We start from the raw sequence: 19,675 nt of genomic DNA, 5'->3' as shown, positions 1-19,675 counted from the left end.
CGGGGGTGTATTTCACCTTTGAGCTTTCAGACTTGCCTGACAACTCAAACTACTGTACATTTTTCAACTGCTCTATGTTCACTACATACTTCAGTCTGAGCCTGCCATCTTTGAAGTATTTTGTGGTGACATCAAAATGAAGGGTGTTGTAAAAAACGAAGTCATCAGCAATTGGATAATCTCTAACCAATCAGAGTATCAAAGCCAATGATGAAAACGCTTGGTTAGCAAGACAACTTTCGGACCTCCTCTTGTATTTTTTTTTTTTTGGGGGGGGGGGGGGTTAAGATGGGGTTGGAGGGCTACGTTCGCCCCTGTTAGCCTGCTGTCCTCGGGCCGTCCGGAATGACAACCTATTATTCCCTATGTAGTGCACTACTTTTGACCAAAGCGCTGGTCAAAGGCAGTGCACTACATCGGTAACAGGGGTCCATTTGGGATGCGGGCCTGTCGTGTCGTGGGTGTGAGCGGTGGTGCTGGTAGTGTAAGGCAGTGAGCAGCGCAGGCCCCTGTGACATTCAGTACAACATAGAGATACAATCTTTAGAACAAACATCACCATTCCAGATTCCGTTCAATCATTGTTTAAAGCCGAGACTTCCATCTCGACCAAGAGAAAAAAAAAATTAAAAAAAGGTTCTCTTTTGCTTGCTTTTGTTGGCCAGGCCTAATAACATGGAGATTGGTGTTCAGTGTTTATATTGTGTTTCTGTGTAATCTGTGTAGTGGGGTGGCGTTTGATATGGTAGAGTAGGACCATGGTTTTTAAACCTCTCCTCAGGGACCCAGTTCCATGTATTGCAGCTATTCCACAGCTAGCACACTTGATTCAACTTGTCAACTAATCACCAAGGCCTCGACTAGGTTAACCAGGTGAGCTAGTTCAGGGCTACAACAGAATTGTGAAACGTCTGAGGAGAGGTTTTATAACCCTTAGAGCAGGGGACGATATGGTACTGATTGGAACAGCAAGGTACAGACATTATGTGAGGTATAGGGAGGTAACCACAAGTTATACGCGTCAGCTGACTAGGGAGGTTTGCTCTAGATAATGTAATATCAACTTGATTTTATTGTTTTGATTTTAATAGTTCTAATTTCAATTGCTTCAGCAAGATGAATAACTTTCTGACTGGTATTAAACGACTTCTGCCTGATAGTGGGCATGTCCCAAATGGCACCCTATTCCAAATATAGTGCACTACTTTTAGCTAGAGCCTATGGGCACTAGTCAAACGTAGTGCACTATATAGGGAATAGGGTGCTATTTGGGACTCATCCAATGTATTTTCAGCAGTCAAGTGTCATCATAGGCTATCAATTTTCTTAAACTCACATTTCTATAAAAAGCTTTTACAGAGAAAACTACATGTTAATATACATTTTTTTGATTGAGTATAATTGTTAAATTGTCCTTCCAAACAATGTTTGGAGAACTCTACCTGAATTTGATTAGGATTTTGTTTTGACCAGTTCTTCTAAAGGGGATCAGTTAGTTCTGTACATATGTACAGTTGTGGTCAAAAGTTTTGAGAATGACACAAATACTAATTTTCACAAAGTCTGCTGCCTCAGTTTTGAAGTTGGCAATTTGCATATACTCCAGAATGTCATGAAGAGTGATCAGATGAATTGCAAAGTCCCTCTGTGCCATGAAAATGAACTTAATCCCCCAAAAACATTTCCACTGCATTTCAGCCCTGCCACAAAAGGACTAGCTGCCATCATGTCAGTGATTCTCTCGTTAACACAGGTGAGAGTGTTGACGAGGACAAGGCTGGAGATCACTCTGTCATGTTGATTGAGTTAGAATAACAGAATGGAAGCTTTAAAAGGAGGGTGGTGCTTGAAATCATTGTTCTTCCTCTGTTAACCATGGTTACCTGCAAGGAAACATGTGCCGTCATCATTGCTTTGCACAAAAAGGGCTTCACAGGCAAGGATATTGCTGCTAGTAAGATTGCACCTAAATCAACCATTTATCGGATCATCAAGAACTTCAAGGAGAGAGGTTCAATTGTTGTGAAGAAGGCGTCAGGACCGTCTCCTAAAGTTGATTCAGCTGCGGGATCGGGGCACCACCAGTGCAGAGCTTGCTCAGCAATGGCAGCAGGCAGGTGTGAGTGCATCTGCACGCGCAGTGAGGCGAAGACTTTTGGAGGATGGCCTGGTGTCAAGAAGGGCAGCAAAGAAGCCACTTCTCTCCAGGAAAACCATCAGGGACAGACTGATATTCTGCAAAAGGTACAGGGATTGGACTGCTGAGGACTGGGGTAAAGTCATTTTCTCTGATGAATCCCCTTTCCGATTGTTTGGGGCATCTGGAAAACACCTTGTCCGGAGAAGACAAGGTGAGCGCTACCATCAGTCCTGTGTCATGCCAACAGTAAAGCATCCTGAGACCATTCATGTATGGGGTTGCTTCTCAGCCAAGGGAGTGGGCTCTCTCACAATTTTGCCTAAGAACACAGCCATGAATAAAGAATGGTACCAACACATCCTCCGAGAGCAACTTCTCCCAACCATCCAAGAACAGTTTGGTGACGAACAATGCCTTTTCCAGCATGATGGAGCACCTTGCCATAAGGCAAAAGTGATAACTAAGTGGCTCGGGGAACAAAACATCGACATTTTGGGTCCACGGCCAGGAAACTCCCCAGACCTTAATATCATTGAGAATTTATGGTCGATCCTCAAGAGGCGGGTGGACAAACAAAAACCCACAAATTCTGAAAACTCCAAGCATTGATTATGCAAGAATGGGCTACCATCAGTCAGGATGTGGCCCAGAAGTTAATTGACAGCATGCCAGGGCGGATTGCAGAGCTCTTGAAAAAGAAGGGTCAACACTGCAAATATTGACACTTTGCATACACTTAATGTAATTGTCAATAAAAACCTTTGACACTTATGGAATGCTTGTAATTATACTTCAGTATACCATAGTAACATCTGACAAAAATATCTCATAACACTGAAGCAGCGAACTTTGTTAAGACCAATACTTGTGTCATTCTCAAAACTTTTGACCACGACTGTACACTACTAGTGGTGATCATATTTATTTACAAGTCCCGCAGCAGCATCGAAATCTCCCTTTAAGAACCACAAAGTGTTCAAAAAGCTTTTAATAGACAAATGGGTTCACTAGTAAGAACCCTGTAAGGGAAAGAAAACACAGGCTAATGTTCTCTTCCTGGTTGAACAGGTTTTGTTTTTCAAACAGAGACCAGAATTTTAGTCACGCTACTTATTAACCAATCACTGTTACTGGTCTGACTTAAGGGCGGAGTGAAGCTGAGCCTTGATTGTCACTGCGGAAGCCATTTTTGTAGGAGGGAGAGAGAGAAGGAGCGCAAGAGCTTCACACAGCGACAGGGATATAGATCACTGGACAAGAGATGAACACAGGAGAGACCAGAGAGAGGAGAGAGAGAGGGAGGGACAGGAGTCGGGGATTGTAGGTGTGCATGTGTCTGAGTTACTGCATAATGTGTGTGTGAGACCGTAAAACGCGTGAGTGTGTATGTTTGTGTAACACTGACTGTGTGTGTGTGTATGTGAATGTAACAAAACTGACTTCCACCTCATCTGTGTGTGTGAGGACGTATAAGTCATATGAGAGAGTGAGAGCAGGAATAATAAGGTGCAGTAGCGCTCGGCGGCCAGCGGGTGGTGATAGCGCCGTCTACAGGGCAGTGAGACGGCCGGTGAGTGCTGCCTGCAGCTCCGAGGGCAGAAACACCCCCAGCTCTGTGATGATGCCCCCCGTTATCAGCTGGTGGGGGGTCACGTCAAACGCCGGGTTCCACACATCAATACCTTGAGAGGAGGAGAGCGAGAGATCGGGGGGAACGGGGAGACGAGAGAGGGGGGGGGGGTATAGAGAGGGAGAGAGATGGGGGAAGGGACAGAGAGCAAGATAAATTAGGGGGAGGGGGGTTAGGGGGAGAGGATAAAGAAGGGAAGGTAAAGAATTGTAGAGTGAGGGGGTAAAGGGAGAGGGAGGGAAAAGGAAAGCGAGCAGGATCACCCCAGGGAACAGTGGGTCTATTAAAGAAGAGTAGAATATAATTACTGTGATGTCACAGAGCTCCTCTTCTCCTCTAGTTGTATAATTAGAGAGACGTGTCACAAGTCAATCAGCTCTGGTACATACTCCAGAGAATACACTACACTGTTCCCTCTGTCTGGATCTACCAGGGACTATACTGTTATATCTCTATCACGCTCCCCAGCTCTATTAGTATCTTTATCAATATATGCCTGCCTGCCACTGTCTGTCTCTCTCTGCCACTGTCTGTCTCTCTCTCTCTCTGCCACTGTCTCTCTCTGCCACTGTCTCTCTCTCTCTCTCTCTCTCGGCCACTGTCTGTCTCTGCCACTCTCTCTCTCTCTGCCACCCCCCCCCCCCCCCCCACACACACACACACTCGTACCCGGGGCAGCAATGGGTACTCCGTTGATGCTGGTGAGTTCCTCGGCGGGGCGCTCCTCGATGACAATGTGCCGGCCACTCTCCAGACTCAGGTCACATGACGTGCTGGGCGCCGCCACGTAGAACGGGATCCCATGGTGCTTTGCGGCAATGGCCAGCTGGTACGTGCCGATTTTGTTGGCCGTGTCGCCGTTAGCAACCACCCTGTCGGCCCCGACGACCACAGCTGAGAGAGGGGGGGGGGAGAGAGGGGGAGAGAGAGAGAGAGAGAGAGAGAGAGAGAGAGAGAGAGAGAGAGAGAGAGAGAGAGAGAGAGAGAGAGAGAGAGAGAGAGAATAACAGTATAGTGATAAGAGATGGATAGAACAGCAAACCAGACCACAGTTATTGGAGGAGGAAGGACAGACAGAAGAGAGGAAGACAGACAGGCAGGCAGGCAGACAGAAGACAGACAGACAGACAGACAGACATGCAGACAGAAGACAGGCAGACAGACAGACAGAAGACAGGCAGACAGACAGACAGAAGACAGGCAGACAGACGACAGGCAGAAGACAGACAGAAGACAGGCAGACAGACAGACAGAAGACAGGCAGACAGAAGACAGGCAGACAGAAGACAGGCAGACAGAAGACAGGCAGACCGAGTCTGTGTATACCTGTGATGCTCTTCTCTCTCATGGTGAGTGCAGCCATGCTGTCTGTGATGAGAGTAGCAGGGAACCCTTCAGCCACGGCCTCATAGGCTGTCAGTCTGGCCCCTTGGTTATAGGGCCTGGTCTCTGTACAATACATACGCTTCAGTCTACCCAGAGTATGGAGGGAACGCACCACACCTGGAGACACACACACACACTGGTTATAGGGCCTGGTCTCTGTACAATACATACGCTTCAGTCTACCCAGAGTATGGAGGGAACGCACCACACCTGGAGACACACACACTGGTTATAGGGCCTGGTCTCTGTACAATACATACGCTTCAGTCTACCTAGAGTATGGAGAGAACGCACCACACCTGGAGACACACACACACACACACACTGGTTATAGGGCCTGGTCTCTGTACAATACATACGCTTCAGTCTACCCAGAGTATGGAGGGATCGCACTACACCTGGAGACACACACACACACACACTGGTTATAGGGCCTGGTCTCTGTACAATACATACGCTTCAGTCTACCAGAGCATGGAGACATACACACTCTCTTTCTCTCTCTCTCTCTCTCTCTCTCTCTTACCCAGGGCGGTGCCGTATCCTGCAGTGGCCAGTGAGCCGGTGTTGCAGTGTGTTAGGATGGTGACAGAGTCTCGGGGAACACCAGACAGGATGTGTTGAGCTCCGTAGTTACCGATCTTCTTGTTGTCATTGACATCACGCTCCAGCATCTCCTCGATCCAGCCAATCACACTGCAGGACGAGCGGGATGAGAGGAGAGGGAGTTATTGGATGATGTGTGTGTCTGTCACAAAGCAGTTATCTTTCACTATCATCTTCCCTTTTACCACTGAGTTGTTCTGGGTTTTTCCTCCACCCCCCCCCCATCCTTCCCTACATCTCTCTCTCCCTACATCCGTACCTCTCTGTGAGTTGTTCTGGGTTTTTCTCCATGCTCTCGTTCTCGGCAAACTCCATCAGTTCTCGGGCGGCCCGGCCCATGTTGACGGCCGTGGGTCTTGCAGAGGTCAGGTGACACAGAGATTCCCGGATGAAGGTCACGGGGTCGTTGCCCCCGGCGCCCGCGCGCAGCTCCACTGCCAGGCTCAGACAACCTACGATGGCAATTGCAGGAGCCCCCCGCACCTGGAGGGAGAGAGGGAAGGATGGAGAGGGAATGGAGGGAGGGAGGGAGAGGGAACCAGACATAATGTTGGAATTCAGCCTTTGAACATTTCTTGTGATCCTCCAGGTAAACCATAGGAGGAGGACCTGTGTGTCTATCAAACTCTCTCATTGGTCTTTATCATACACCAGTCTCCACCTGTCCCTCCTCTACAACTCTCTCATTGGTCTTTATCATACACCAGTCTCCACCTGTCCCTCCTCTACAACTCTCTCATTGGTCTTTATCATACACCAGTCTCCACCTGCCTCTCCTCGTCCTGTTGGGACCCTGTCCCTCCTCTACAACTCTCTCCTGTCCAGAAGACGTCGTCTTGCAGTTGCAGGTAGATGGATGACTGAAACTACTAAGTATCACATTTACATTTACGTCATTTAGCAGACGCTCTTATCCAGAGCCACTTACTAATTGGTGCAGTCACCTGATGATAGCCAGTGGGATATAACCACTTTACCATTTTGTTTTGTTTTAGTTTATTATTATTTTTATTATTATTATTTTATATATTTTGTGGGTAGAAGGATTACTTTTATACTATCCCAGGTATTCCTTAAAGAGGTAGGGTTTCAAGTGTCTCCGGAAGGTGGTCAGTGACTCCGCTGTCCTGGATGAGGCGATACCTGACATGACTGTATGAGGCGATACCTGACATGACTGTATGAGGCGATACCTGACATGACTGTATGAGGCGATACCTGACATGACTGTATGAGGCGATACCTGACATGACTGTATGAGGCGATACCTGACATGACTGTATGAGGCGATACCTGACATGACTGTATGAGGCGATACCTGACTATGACTGTATGAGGCGATACCTGACTATGACTGTATGAGGCGATACCTGACATGACTGTATGAGGCGATACCTGACTATGACTGTATGAGGCGATACCTGACATGACTGTATGAGGCGATACCTGACTATGACTGTATGAGGCGACACCTGACATGACTGTATGAGGCGATACCTGACTATGACTGTATGAGGCGATACCTGACATGACTGTATGAGGCGATACCTGACATGACTGTATGAGGCGATACCTGACTATGACTGTATGAGGCGATACCTGACATGACTGTATGAGGCGATACCTGACATGACTGTATGAGGCGATACCTGACATGACTGTATGAGGCGATACCTGACATGACCGTATGAGGCGATACCTGACATGACTATATGCAGACACACACAAAGCAGGGGATAGTCTCTACCTTCTTGCCCTTTGTGCTGTTGTCTGTGCCCAATAATGTTTGTACCATGTCTTGTGCTGCTACCATGTTGTGCTACAGCCATGGTGTGTTTGCTACCATGTTGTTGTCGTGTTGGGTTGCTACCTTGCTGTGTTGTCGTCTTAGGTCTCTCTTTATGTAGTGGTCTCTCTTGTTGTGATGTGTGTTTGGTCATATATACATATACACACACACACACACACACACACACACACACACACACACACACACACTACCAGTCAAAAGTTTGGACACACCTACTCATTCAAGGGTTTTTCTTTATTTTTTACTATTTTCATAAAACGATGAAATAACACATATGGAATCATGTAGTAGCCAAAAAAGTGTTAAACAAATCTAAATATTTTTGAGATTCTTCAAATAGCCACCTTTTGCCTTGATGACAGCTTTGCACACTCTTGGCATTCTCTCAACCAGCTTCACCTGGAATGATTTTCCAACAGTCTTGAAGGAGTTCCCACATATGCTGAGCACTTGTTGGCTGTTTTCCTTCACTCTGCGGTCCGACTCATCCCAAACCATCTCAATTGGGTTGAGGTCGGGGGATTGTGGAGGCCAGGTCATCTGATGCAGCACTCCATCACTCTCCTTCTTGGTAAAATAGCCCTTACACAGCCTGGAGGTGTGTTGGGTCATTGTCCTGTTGAAAAACAAATGATAGTCCCACTAAGCCCAAACCAGATGGGATGGCGTATCGCTGCAGAATGCTGTGGTAGCCTTGCTGGTTAAGACCCCACACCATAACACCTCCTCCTCCATGCTTTACGGTGGGAACTACACATGCAGAGATCATCCGTTCACCCACACCGTGTCTCACAAAGACACGGCGGTTGGAACCAAAAATCTCCAATTTGGACTCCAGACCAAAGGACACATTTCCACAGGTCTAAAGTCCATTGCTCGTGTTTCTTGGCACAAGCAGGTCTCTTCTTATTATTGGTGTCCTTTAGTAGTGGTTTCTTTGCAGCAAATCGACCATGAAGGCCTGATTCACACAGTCCCCTCTGAACAGTTGATGTTGAGATGTGTCTGACTTGAACTCTGTGAAGCACTTATTTGGGCTGCAATTTCTGAGGCTGGTAACTAATGAACTTATCCTCTGCAGCAGAGGTAACTCTGGGTCTTCCATTACTGTGGCGGTCCTCTTGAGAAGCAGCTTCATGAGGTAGTCACCTGGAATGCATTTCAATTAACAGGTGTGCCACGACGCCAGGACAGCGGAGTCACTCACCACCTTCCGGAGACACTTGAAACCGCACCTCTTTAAGGAATACCTGGGATAGGATAAAGTAATCCTTCTACCCCCCCTTACCCCACCCAAAAAAATAAATATTGTAAGTCGCTCTGGATAAGAGCGTCTGCTAAATGACGTAAATGTAAATGTAAGCAGTTTCATCATAGCGCTTGATGGTTTTTGCGACTGCACTTGAAGAAACTTTCAAAGTTCTTGAAATGTTCCGTATTGACTGACATTCATGTCTTAAAGTAATGATGGACTGTCATTTCTCTTTGCTTATTTGAGCTGTTCTTGCCATAATATGGACTTGGTCTTCTACCAAATAGGGCTATCTTCTGTATACCCCCCCTACCTTGTCACAACACAACTGATTGGCTCAAACATTAAGAAGGAAATAAATTCGACAAATTAAGTTTTAAGAAGGCACACCTGTTAATTGAAATGCATTCCAGGTGACTACCTCATGAAGCTGGTTGAGAGAATGCCAAGAGTGTGCACAGCTGTCATCAATGCAAAGGGCAGCTATTTGAAGAATCTCAAATATATATTTAAACACACAGCAGGACAGTGAGGTGGTGTATGACGTCACCAGTGTGTGTGAGATCAGCGTTAGCTAGGTATCATCCATCCATCCATCCCCAGGGACACAGAGAGACTACTATTACTATCACCATGACATCATCATACTGTTTAAGGGACATTCTGTCACAGGTCTGAAGTTGGACTGATGCTCAGATGGAGAGTATCTCACAGTGTGTGTGAGTGTGGGAGTAAAGAGGAGAGAGAGAAAGACAGAAAGAGAGAGATAGAGAGGGTGTCTGTATCAATGGAAGGAGGTTTATTATGACGAATATAAAGAAAGAGAAGCAGTCTATTTGACAGATCAACAAAACACATCTCCCCATCAGAGCCACTCGTGATAAAAGCCGTCGCCAAACAACAAGCGGCAGAACAACGACTGCAGGCGCGAACAAAACCCCGGGAATCGGTCATTAATAATGCATAGACAATCTTTACCGTGAGAGCAAGAGCAAGGGGCGTTTTCATGGGTGGGTGCGGATACCGTTCACGGTGGTTTTGTCGGTGTTAACGTTAAATAAATAATAGGATCCTTTTGTCGTTTAGGATCACGTTAAATAGCCAAACCGGGCCGGTGGCTGATGAAAACGAACGAGTGTCACACTGTGTGTGTGTGAGCCAGCCCCGACCGTCCACACCCGGGCCGGTATTCCATGCAATACGGCGCTGCGGACGATAGCAATCGGTGGAAATAGCAGGGCCGGTCAAAACACACAGGCCATGGACTTCAACAAATAGCCTATCACAGGCCACAAGACCTTTGCCCATGCACACCGTTCATGCAGCCGTACATACATGCTATGTGACAGAACGGAGAGCAGGGTGCACAGCTCACACAAAAGATCGACCCTGTTTGACACAAAGACACCCGCAGTCAACATAGCTACACGCTATGGTGGAAACACTGCTAACTATGCTAGACCAACACACACACGGGGAGATGACACGGAGTGAGCGTGGAAAGGAAACGTGAGGGGTAGAAGACGGAGAGAGTGATATTTCTTGCCTTCATGGACTTGATCGCTTCATAGCCGTCCTGCACCGTGCGGACCTCGTCGAACACAGTCTCATGCGGTAGGAGCAGCTGGTTAAGAATCTGCAGAGATCCGGCCCGGTAACGGATCGCCTCGAGCGTCATGACCCGCGAACGAGATGGATCGGATGGCACAACACACTACTCCCGGTTGCCGTTTCGAATCGTTGTGGGTTGGTAGAGGATAAAAGTGCTGGAAAAAGAATGTTAGCTGGCTGTGGGAAAGAGAGAGGGGGAGCTCAGAAAACCTCCGACTGACACACATACGGAACCACGTGCTTACCCCGGCAGGAAACCGACCCTGCCTTTCGGAGCTCTGTCTACGCCCACCTCTCGCGCGCTCTTTTTCATCGGTGACAGGTCTTCTCTCTGCCCGCCTTTTGTTTGTAGAATTGTAGCGTTCAGATAAATCGTATTAGCATAACAGGAGTTGAGCCGTTGCTCATTCCTCCCCTTCAACAATGGAGCAGGCTGCGGCCTCCTCTCCTCTCGGGGTTTAGGGAGAACTAAGGAACACATACTGAAGCCATTGTCTACACTCTATAGTCCTCTCTCTGCAGCTATAGCCCTACACAGACTAGACTAGCTCTATACTGAGTCTAAGCTATATACAACACTATAGACCTCTGTATAGACTGTACTATAGTCCTCTCTGCAGCTATAGACTGTACTAGTCCTCTCTGCATAGACTGTACTATAGTCCTCTCTGCATAGACTGTACTATAGTCCTCTGTATAGACTGTACTATAGTCCTCTGCAGCTATATACTGTACTATAGTCCTCTGCAGCTATAGACTGTACTCTAGTCCTCTGCAGCTATAGACTGTACTCTAGTCCTCTGCAGCTATAGACTGTACTCTAGTCCTCTGCAGCTATAGACGGTACTATAGTCCTCTGCAGCTATAGACTGTACTCTAGTCCTCTGCAGCTATAGACTGTACTCTAGTCCTCTGCAGCTATAGACTGTACTCTAGTCCTCTGCAGCTATAGACTGTACTCTAGTCCTCTGCAGCTATAGACGGTACTCCAGTCCTCTGCAGCTATAGACTGTACTCTAGTCCTCTGCAGCTATAGACGGTACTATAGTCCTCTGCAGCTATAGACTGTACTCTAATCCTCTGCAGCTATAGACTGTACTCTAGTCCTCTGCAGCTATAGACGGTACTCTAGTCCTCTGCAGCTATAGACGGTACTCCAGTCCTCTGCAGCTATATACTGTACTCTAGTCCTCTGCAGCTATAGACTGTACTATAGTCCTCTGCAGCTATAGACTGTACTATAGTCCTCTCTGGAGCTATAGACTGTACTATAGTCCTCTGCAGCTATAGACTGTACTATAGTCCACTCTGCAGCTATAGACTGTACTCTAGTCCTCTGCAGCTATAGACTGTACTCTAGTCCTCTGCAGCTATAGACTGTACTCTAGTCCTCTGCAGCTATAGACTGTACTATAGTCCTCTGCAGCTATAGACTGTACTCTAGTCCTCTGCAGCTATAGACCTCTCTGCAGCTATAGACTGTACTATAGTCCTCTGCAGCTATAGACTGTACTCTAGTCCTCTGCAGCTATAGACTGTACTATAGTCCTCTGCAGCTATAGACTGTACTATAGTCCACTCTGCAGCTATAGACTGTACTCTAGTCCTCTGCAGCTATAGACTGTACTCTAGTCCTCTGCAGCTATAGACTGTACTCTAGTCCTCTGCAGCTATAGACTGTACTATAGTCCTCTGCAGCTATAGACTGTACTCTAGTCCTCTGCAGCTATAGACCTCTCTGCAGCTATAGACTGCTAGAGTAGACTATAGAGTCTATAGAATACACTATAGAGACTTGACTAGCTGTATACTGAGCTATATATATACACTGTTCAAAAAAACAAAGGGAACACTTAAACAACACATCCTAGATCTGAATGAATGAAATAATCTTATTAAATATTTTTTTCTTTACATGGTTGAATGTGCTGACAACAAAATCACACAAAAATTATCAATGGAAATCAAATGTATCAACCCATGGAGGTCTGGATTTGGAGTCACCCTCAAAATTAAAGTGGAAAACCACACTACAGGCTGATTCAACTTTGATGTAATGTCCTTAAAACAAGTCAAAATGAGGCTCAGTAGTGTGTGTGGCCTCCACGTGCCTGTATGACCTCCCAACAACGCCTGGGCATGCTCCTGATGAGGTGGCGGATGGTCTCCTGAGGGATCTCCTCCCAGACCTGGACTAAAGCATCCGCCAACTCCTGGACAGTCTGTGGTGCAACGTGGCGTTGGTGGATGGAGCGAGACATGATGTCCCAGATGTGCTCAATTGGATTCAGGTCTGGGGAACGGGCGAGCCAGTCCATAGCATCAATGCCTTCCTCTTGCAGGAACTGCTGACACACTCCAGCCACATGAGGTCTAGCATTGTCTTGCATTAGGAGGAACCCAGGGCCAATCGCACCAGCATATGGTCTCACAAGGGGTCTGAGGATCTCATCTCGGTACCTAATGGCAGTCAGGCTACCTCTGGCGAGCACATGGAGGGCTGTGCGGCCCCCCAAAGAAATGCCACCCCACACCATGACTGACCCACCGCCAAACCGGTCATGCTGGAGGATGTTGCAGGCAGCAGAACGTTCTCCACGGCGTCTCCAGACTCTGTCACGTCTGTCACATGTGCTCAGTGTGAACCTGCTTTCATCTGTGAAGAGCACAGGACGCCAGTGGTGAATTTGCCAATCTTGGTGTTCTCTGGCAAATGCCAAACGTCCTGCACGGTGTTGGGCTGTAAGCACAACCCCCACCTGTGGACGTCGGGCCCTCATACCACCCTCATGGAGTCTGTTTCTGACCGTTTGAGCAGACACATTTGTGGCATGCTGGAGGTCATTTTGCAGGGCTCTGGCAGTGCTCCTCCTGCTCCTCCTTGCACAAAGGCGGAGGTAGCGGTCCTGCTGCTGGGTTGTTGCCCTCCTACGGCCTCCTCCACGTCTCCTGATGTACTGGCCTGTCTCCTGGTAGCGCCTCCATGCTCTGGACACTACGCTGACAGACACAGCAAACCTTCTTGCCACAGCTCGCAAAGAAAACAGCGCCGGAGAAGATGGCTGCCGTTTTACAGCCCTCTAACCAATTGTACTATTATGTGTGTTTTTCCGCGTTATTTGTAATTTATTTTGTACATAATGTTTCTGCCATCGTCTCTTCTAACCAAAAAGAGCTTCTGGATATCAGGACAGCGATTACTCACCTCGTATTGGACGAAGATTTTTTCTTCAACGAGGCGGCCGCGAAGGATATCATACAGACACCCGACAAGGCCCAAATCCCGTCATTCGCGTGAGGAAGAGACGGAGATATCGTGGACGTAGATCGGGGTGCCTTGTAAGGATCCGACGGCGAGCGAGTAAACTGCCTCTTCCATCAATCCTATTAGCCAACGTGCAATCTTTTGAAAATAAATTGGACGATTTAAGATTATGGTTATCCTACCAAAGGGACATTAAAAACTGTAATATCTTATGTTTCACCGAGTCGTGGCTGAACGACGACAATGATAACATTCAGCTAGCAGGCTATACGCTACATCGGCAGGACAGAACGGCTGACTCCGGTAAGACAAGGGGTGGCGGTCTGTGTATATTTGTAAACAACAGCTGGTGCACAAAATCAAATACTAAGGAAGTCTCGAGGTTTTGCTCGCCTGAGGTAGAGTATCTTATGATAAGCTGTAGACCACACTATTTACCAAGAGAGTTTTCATCTATATTTTTCATAGCTGTCTATTTACCACCACAAACCAATGCTGGCATTAAGATTGCACTGAATGAGCTGTATAAGGTCATAAGTGAACAGGAAAACGCTCATCCAGAGGCAGCGCTCCTAGTGGCCGGGGACTTTAATGCAGGGAAACTTAAATCCGTTCTACCTAATTTCTACCAGCATGTTAAATGTGCAACCAGAGGGAAAAAAACTCTAGACCACCTTTACTCCACACACAGAGACGCATACAAAGCTCTCCCTCGCCCTCCATTTGGCAAATCTGACCATAACTCTATCCTCCTGATTCCTGCTTATAAGCAAAAACTAAAGCAGGAAGCACCAGTGACTCGGTTAATAAAAAAGTGGTCAGATGACGCAGATGCTAAGCTACAGGACTGTTTTGCTAGCACAGACTGGAACATGTTCCGGGACTCTTCAGACAGCATTGAGGAGTACACCACATCAGTCACTGGCTTCATCAATAAGTGCATCGATGATGTCGTCCCCACAGTGACCGTACGTACATACCCCAACCAGAAGCCATGGATTACAGAAAACATCCGCACTGAGCTAAAGGGTAGAGCTGCCGCTTTCAAGGAACGGGACTCTAACCCGGACGCTTATAAGAAATCCCGCTATGACCGCCGACTAACCATCAAACAGGCAAAGAGTCAATACAGTACTAAGATTGAATCGTACTACACTGGCTCTGACGCTCGTCGGATGTGGCAGGGCTTGAAAACTATTACAGACTACAAAGGGAAGCACAGCCGCGAGCTGCCCAGTGACACAAGCCTACCAGACGAGCTAAACCACTTCTATGCTCGCTTCGAGGCAAGCAACACTGAAGCATGCATGAGAGCACCAGCTGTTCCGGATGACTATGTGATCACGCTCTCCGTAGCCGATGTGAGTAAGACTTTTAAGCAGGTCAACATTCACAAGGCCGCAGGGCCAGACGGATTACCAGGACGTGTACTCCGAGCATGTGCTGACCAACTGGCAAGTGTCTTCACTGACATTTTCAACATGTCCCTGACTGAGTCTGTAATACCAACATGTTTCAAGCAGACCACCATAGTCCCCGTGCCCAAGGACTCTAAGATAACCTGCCTAAATGACTACCGACCCGTAGCACTGACGTCTGTAGCCATGAAGTGCTTTGAAAGGCTGGTCATGGCTCACATCAACAGCATTATCCCAGAAACCCTAGACCCACTCCAATTTGCATACCGCCCCAACAGATCCACAGATGATGCAATCTCTATTGCACTCCACACTGCCCTTTCCCACCTGGACAAGAGGAACACCTACGTGAGAATGCTATTCATTGACTACAGCTCAGCATTCAACACCATAGTGCCCTCTAAGCTCATCACTAAGCTAAGGATCCTGGGACTAAACACCTCCCTCTGCAACTGGATCCTGGACTTCCTGACGGGCCGCCCCCAGGTGGTAAGGGTAGGTAACAACACATCTGCCACACTGATCCTCAACACGGGGGCCCCTCAGGGGTGCGTGCTCAGTCCCCTCCTGTACTCTCTGTTCACCCATGACTGCATGGCCAGGCACGACTCCAACACCATCATTAAGTTTGCCGACGACACAACAGTGGTAGGCCTGATCACTGACAACGATGAGACAGCCTATAGGGAGGAGGTCAGAGATCTGGCCGTGTGGTGCCAGGACAACAACCTCTCCCTCAACATGACCAAGACAAAGGAGATGATTGTGGACTACAGGAAAAAAAAGAGGACTGAGCACGCCCCCATTCTCATCGACGGGGCTGTAGTGGAACAGGTTGAGAGCTTCAAGTTCCTTGGTGTCCACATCACCAACGAACTATCATGGTCCAAACACACCAAGACAGTCGTGAAGAGGGCACGACAAAGCCTATTCCCCCTCAGGAGACTAAAAAGATTTGGCATGGGTCCTCAGATCCTCAAAAAATTCTACAGCTGCACCATCGAGAGCATCCTGACTGGTTGCATCACCGCCTGGTATGGCAACTGCTTGGCCTCCGACCGCAAGGCACTACAGAGGGTAGTGCGTACGGCCCAGTACATCACTGGGGCAAAGCTTCCTGCCATCCAGGACTTCTATACCAGGCGGTGTCAGAGGAAGGCCCTCAAAATTGTCAAAGACTCCAGCCACCCTAGTCATAGACTGTTCTCTCTGCTACCGCACGGCAAGCGGTACCGGAGTGCCAAGTCTAGGTCCAAAAGACTTCTCAACAGCTTCTACCCCCAAGCCATAAGACTCCTGAACAGCTAATCATGGCTACCCGGACTATTTGCACTGCCCCCCCACCCCATCCTTTTTACGCTGCTGCTACTCTGTTAAGTATTTATGCATAGTCACTTTAACTCTACCCACATGTACATATTACCTCAACTACCTCAACTAGCCGGTGCCCCCGCACATTGACTCTGCAACGGAACCCCCCTGTATATATAGCCTCCCTACTGTCACTTTATTTTACTTCTGCTCTTTTTTTTTCTCAACACTTTTTTTGTTGTTGTTTTATTTTTACTTTTTTTGTTTAAAATAAATGCACTGTTGGTTAAGGGCTGTAAGTAAGCATTTCACTGTAATGTCTGCACCTGTTGTATTCGGCGCATGTGACCAATACAATTTGATTTGATTTGATTTTGATGTGCCATCCTGGATGAGCTGCACTACCTGAGCCACTTGTGTGGGTTGTAGACTCCGTCTCATGCTACCACTAGAGTGAAAGCACCGCCAGCATTCAAAAGTGACCAAAACATCAGCCAGGAAGCATAGGAACTGAGAAGTGGTCTGTGGTCACCACCTGCAAAACCAGTCCTTTATTGGGGGGTGTCTTGCTAATTGCCTATAATTTCCACCTGTTGTCTATTCCATTTGCACAACAGCATGTGAAATTTATTGTCAATCAGTGTTGCTTCCTAAGTGGACAGTTTGATTTCACAGAAGTGTGATTGACTTAGAGTTACATTGTGTTGTTTAAGTGTTCCCTTTATTTTTTTGAGCAGTGTATATATATAGTCAGTCTAGAGAGCTAATGTAGACAATACTGGTGTCTGGAGATGTGCTTTGGGACCACCAGTATTATTAAATCAATGCATCTCTCTCACACACACACACACAAATACATGAAACAAACAATATACAGGCGTAATTCATTCTGATATTTTAATCCAACCATGATTCCCCTCCCAAAACATTTCACAACATAATTATAATGCCAGTAAATAGTTAATTATCCATCACCTTTGGACACACATCTTAATTTAAAAATAGACCCATAGCCAACGCTGTATATATAATATATTAACAAGTCTATACTGACTGATTGCCAACAACGAATGAAAAAATGCAAATATAATTTTAAAATAAAACTGAGATCAGTTTAGCCTTTTAGATCATAATGAATAAGACTATATGGATAGGTTGGGACCTGATCCTGGATCAGCACTCCAACTCTGAGATGCAGTGGATACGGGGCCAGATCCCACTACAGTAGGCTACTATACTGTTGTAGTTTGGGGAGTAAATAAGAAACAGGAAACAAACAAAGAGAGAGAGAGGAGAAGTGAGTCCAGTAGGCCTGGTGGTAGGCTACATTTACTGTTATAGTTATGGAGTACAGAGAGACAGAGACAGAGAGAGAGAGAGAGAGAGAGAGACAGATTTACATTTACATTTACGTCATTTAGCAGACGCTCTTATCCAGAGCGACTTACAAATAGGAGATTTATATAGATGAGAGAGAGCGGTGAGCCACAGATAGGCTACTTTTACTGTTGTATTTTTGGAGTAAAAAAGAGAGAGGGTGGGATAGACAGAGAGAGAGAGGGTGGGATAGACAGAGAGAGAGAGAGAGGGTGGGATAGACAGAGAGAGAGAGAGGGTGGGATAGACAGAGAGAGAGAGGGTGGGATAGACAGAGAGAGAGAGAGAGGGTGGGATAGACAGAGAGAGAGAGGGTGGGATAGACAGAGAGAGAGAGAGAGGGTGGGATAGACAGAGAGAGAGAGAGAGAGAGAGAGGGTGGGATAGACAGAGAGAGAGAGAGAGAGGGTGGGATAGACAGAGAGAGAGAGAGAGAGAGAGAGGGTGGGATAGACAGAGAGAGAGAGAGAGAGGGTGGGATAGACAGAGAGAGAGAGAGAGAGAGAGGGTGGGATAGACAGAGAGAGAGAGAGAGAGGGTGGGATAGACAGAGAGAGAGAGAGAGAGAGGGTGGGATAGACAGAGAGAGAGAGAGAGAGGGTGGGATAGACAGAGAGAGAGAAAAGAGAAGTGAGGTTCCAGTAAGTTTGACCATCTGTCTGTCTGTCTGTGTGTCAGGGTTGTTTGTCCCGTAACCAACCACGGAGAATGCTGATGAGCCGGGGGGGGGGCAGTAGTATTAGAGCGGGAATGCACCAGCCTGACAGTGTGTGTGTGTGTGTGTGTGTGTGTGAGTGAGGGAGAGTGTGTACAGTGAAGCCTCTTCTTCTCATTCTTAGAGGATCACTGTAGGATTTGGGACCGACATCATGCCAGCTTGGACACGGATGAAGTCATCTACTGTATCTGCCGCTGGGGACATGGGTTGCATCCCAAATGTCACCCTATAGTGCACTATATAGGGAATAGGGTGTCATTTGGGACGCAACCCATTTCTTTCTGCCCTCCAATCTGACCCAGAAACCACACAAAGGCCTCTCTTGAAACCACCATTAACCCTCTCTGTTCTGTACCCCCTCCCAGCCCCCGTCACCCTGACTGAAGTCTGTTCTGTACCCCCTCCCAGCCCCCGTCACCCTGACTGAAGTCTGTTCTGTACCCCCTCCCAGCCCCCGTCACCCTGACTGAAGTCTGTTCTGTACCCCCTCCCAGCCCCCATCACCCTGACTGAAGTCTGTTCTGTACCCCCTCCCAGCCCCCGTCACCCTGACTGAAGTCTGTTCTGTACCCCCTCCCAGCCCCCGTCACCCTGACTGAAGTCTGTTCTGTACCCCCTCCCAGCCCCCGTCACCCTGACTGAAGTCTGTTCTGTACCCCCTCCCAGCCCCCATCACCCTGACTGAAGTCTGTTCTGTACCCCCTCCCAGCCCCCATCACCCTGACTGAAGTCTGTTCTGTACCCCCTCCCAGCCCCCGTCACCCTGACTGAAGTCTGTGTACCCCACGTGTATTTAGCCCTTCAAGGAGTCAGGTTTTAGTGACAGTTTACTCACAGTGCTTTACTCTGGGATTCTGACACAGTCCCAGGCTCCTTATAATGTCATCAATGAGGTTTGATGACATCATAATTGGATGTAGCCCTTTGTAGAACATTCCAACTGATGACATCACAACTAGATGAAGCGATCCTTTGTTCAACATTTTGGTCGTGTTCCCCTGCATCAACCAATGGTTGCACGCCACGTCATCAACTGTGCTGTCGGGCACCAGATTGCTAAAACACATGATGTGGTTAGCTGATATGTAAAATACCTATCCAGACGTTGTAAGATCTGGCGTCAGCAACGTCTGAGCAGAGTAACTGATGAC

The 19,675-nt window shown here is 47.5% G+C and overlaps 1 protein-coding gene across 1 annotated transcript; it reads right to left on the bottom strand.

The window, feature by feature from the left end:
- Positions 1–275: 275 nt before the first annotated feature.
- LOC311116134 (methylthioribose-1-phosphate isomerase) lies at positions 276–10,678 on the bottom strand. Its single transcript, XM_084191263.1, has 6 exons — positions 10,371–10,678; positions 6,022–6,245; positions 5,683–5,852; positions 5,097–5,273; positions 4,440–4,664; positions 276–3,822 (listed from the first exon to the last, which is right to left on the bottom strand). Exons 1-6 carry the CDS (start codon positions 10,500–10,502, stop codon positions 3,689–3,691), a joined length of 1,062 nt encoding a protein of 353 aa, XP_084047389.1. The 5' UTR covers positions 10,503–10,678; the 3' UTR covers positions 276–3,688.
- Positions 10,679–19,675: the final 8,997 nt, after the last annotated feature.

Source organism: Coregonus lavaretus (genome assembly GCF_964263955.1).
Source record: "Coregonus lavaretus genome assembly, contig: HAP1_SCAFFOLD_288, whole genome shotgun sequence".
NCBI classification, from domain to species: domain Eukaryota; kingdom Metazoa; phylum Chordata; class Actinopteri; order Salmoniformes; family Salmonidae; genus Coregonus; species Coregonus lavaretus.
This window is presented reverse-complemented; position numbering and strand designations above follow the sequence as displayed.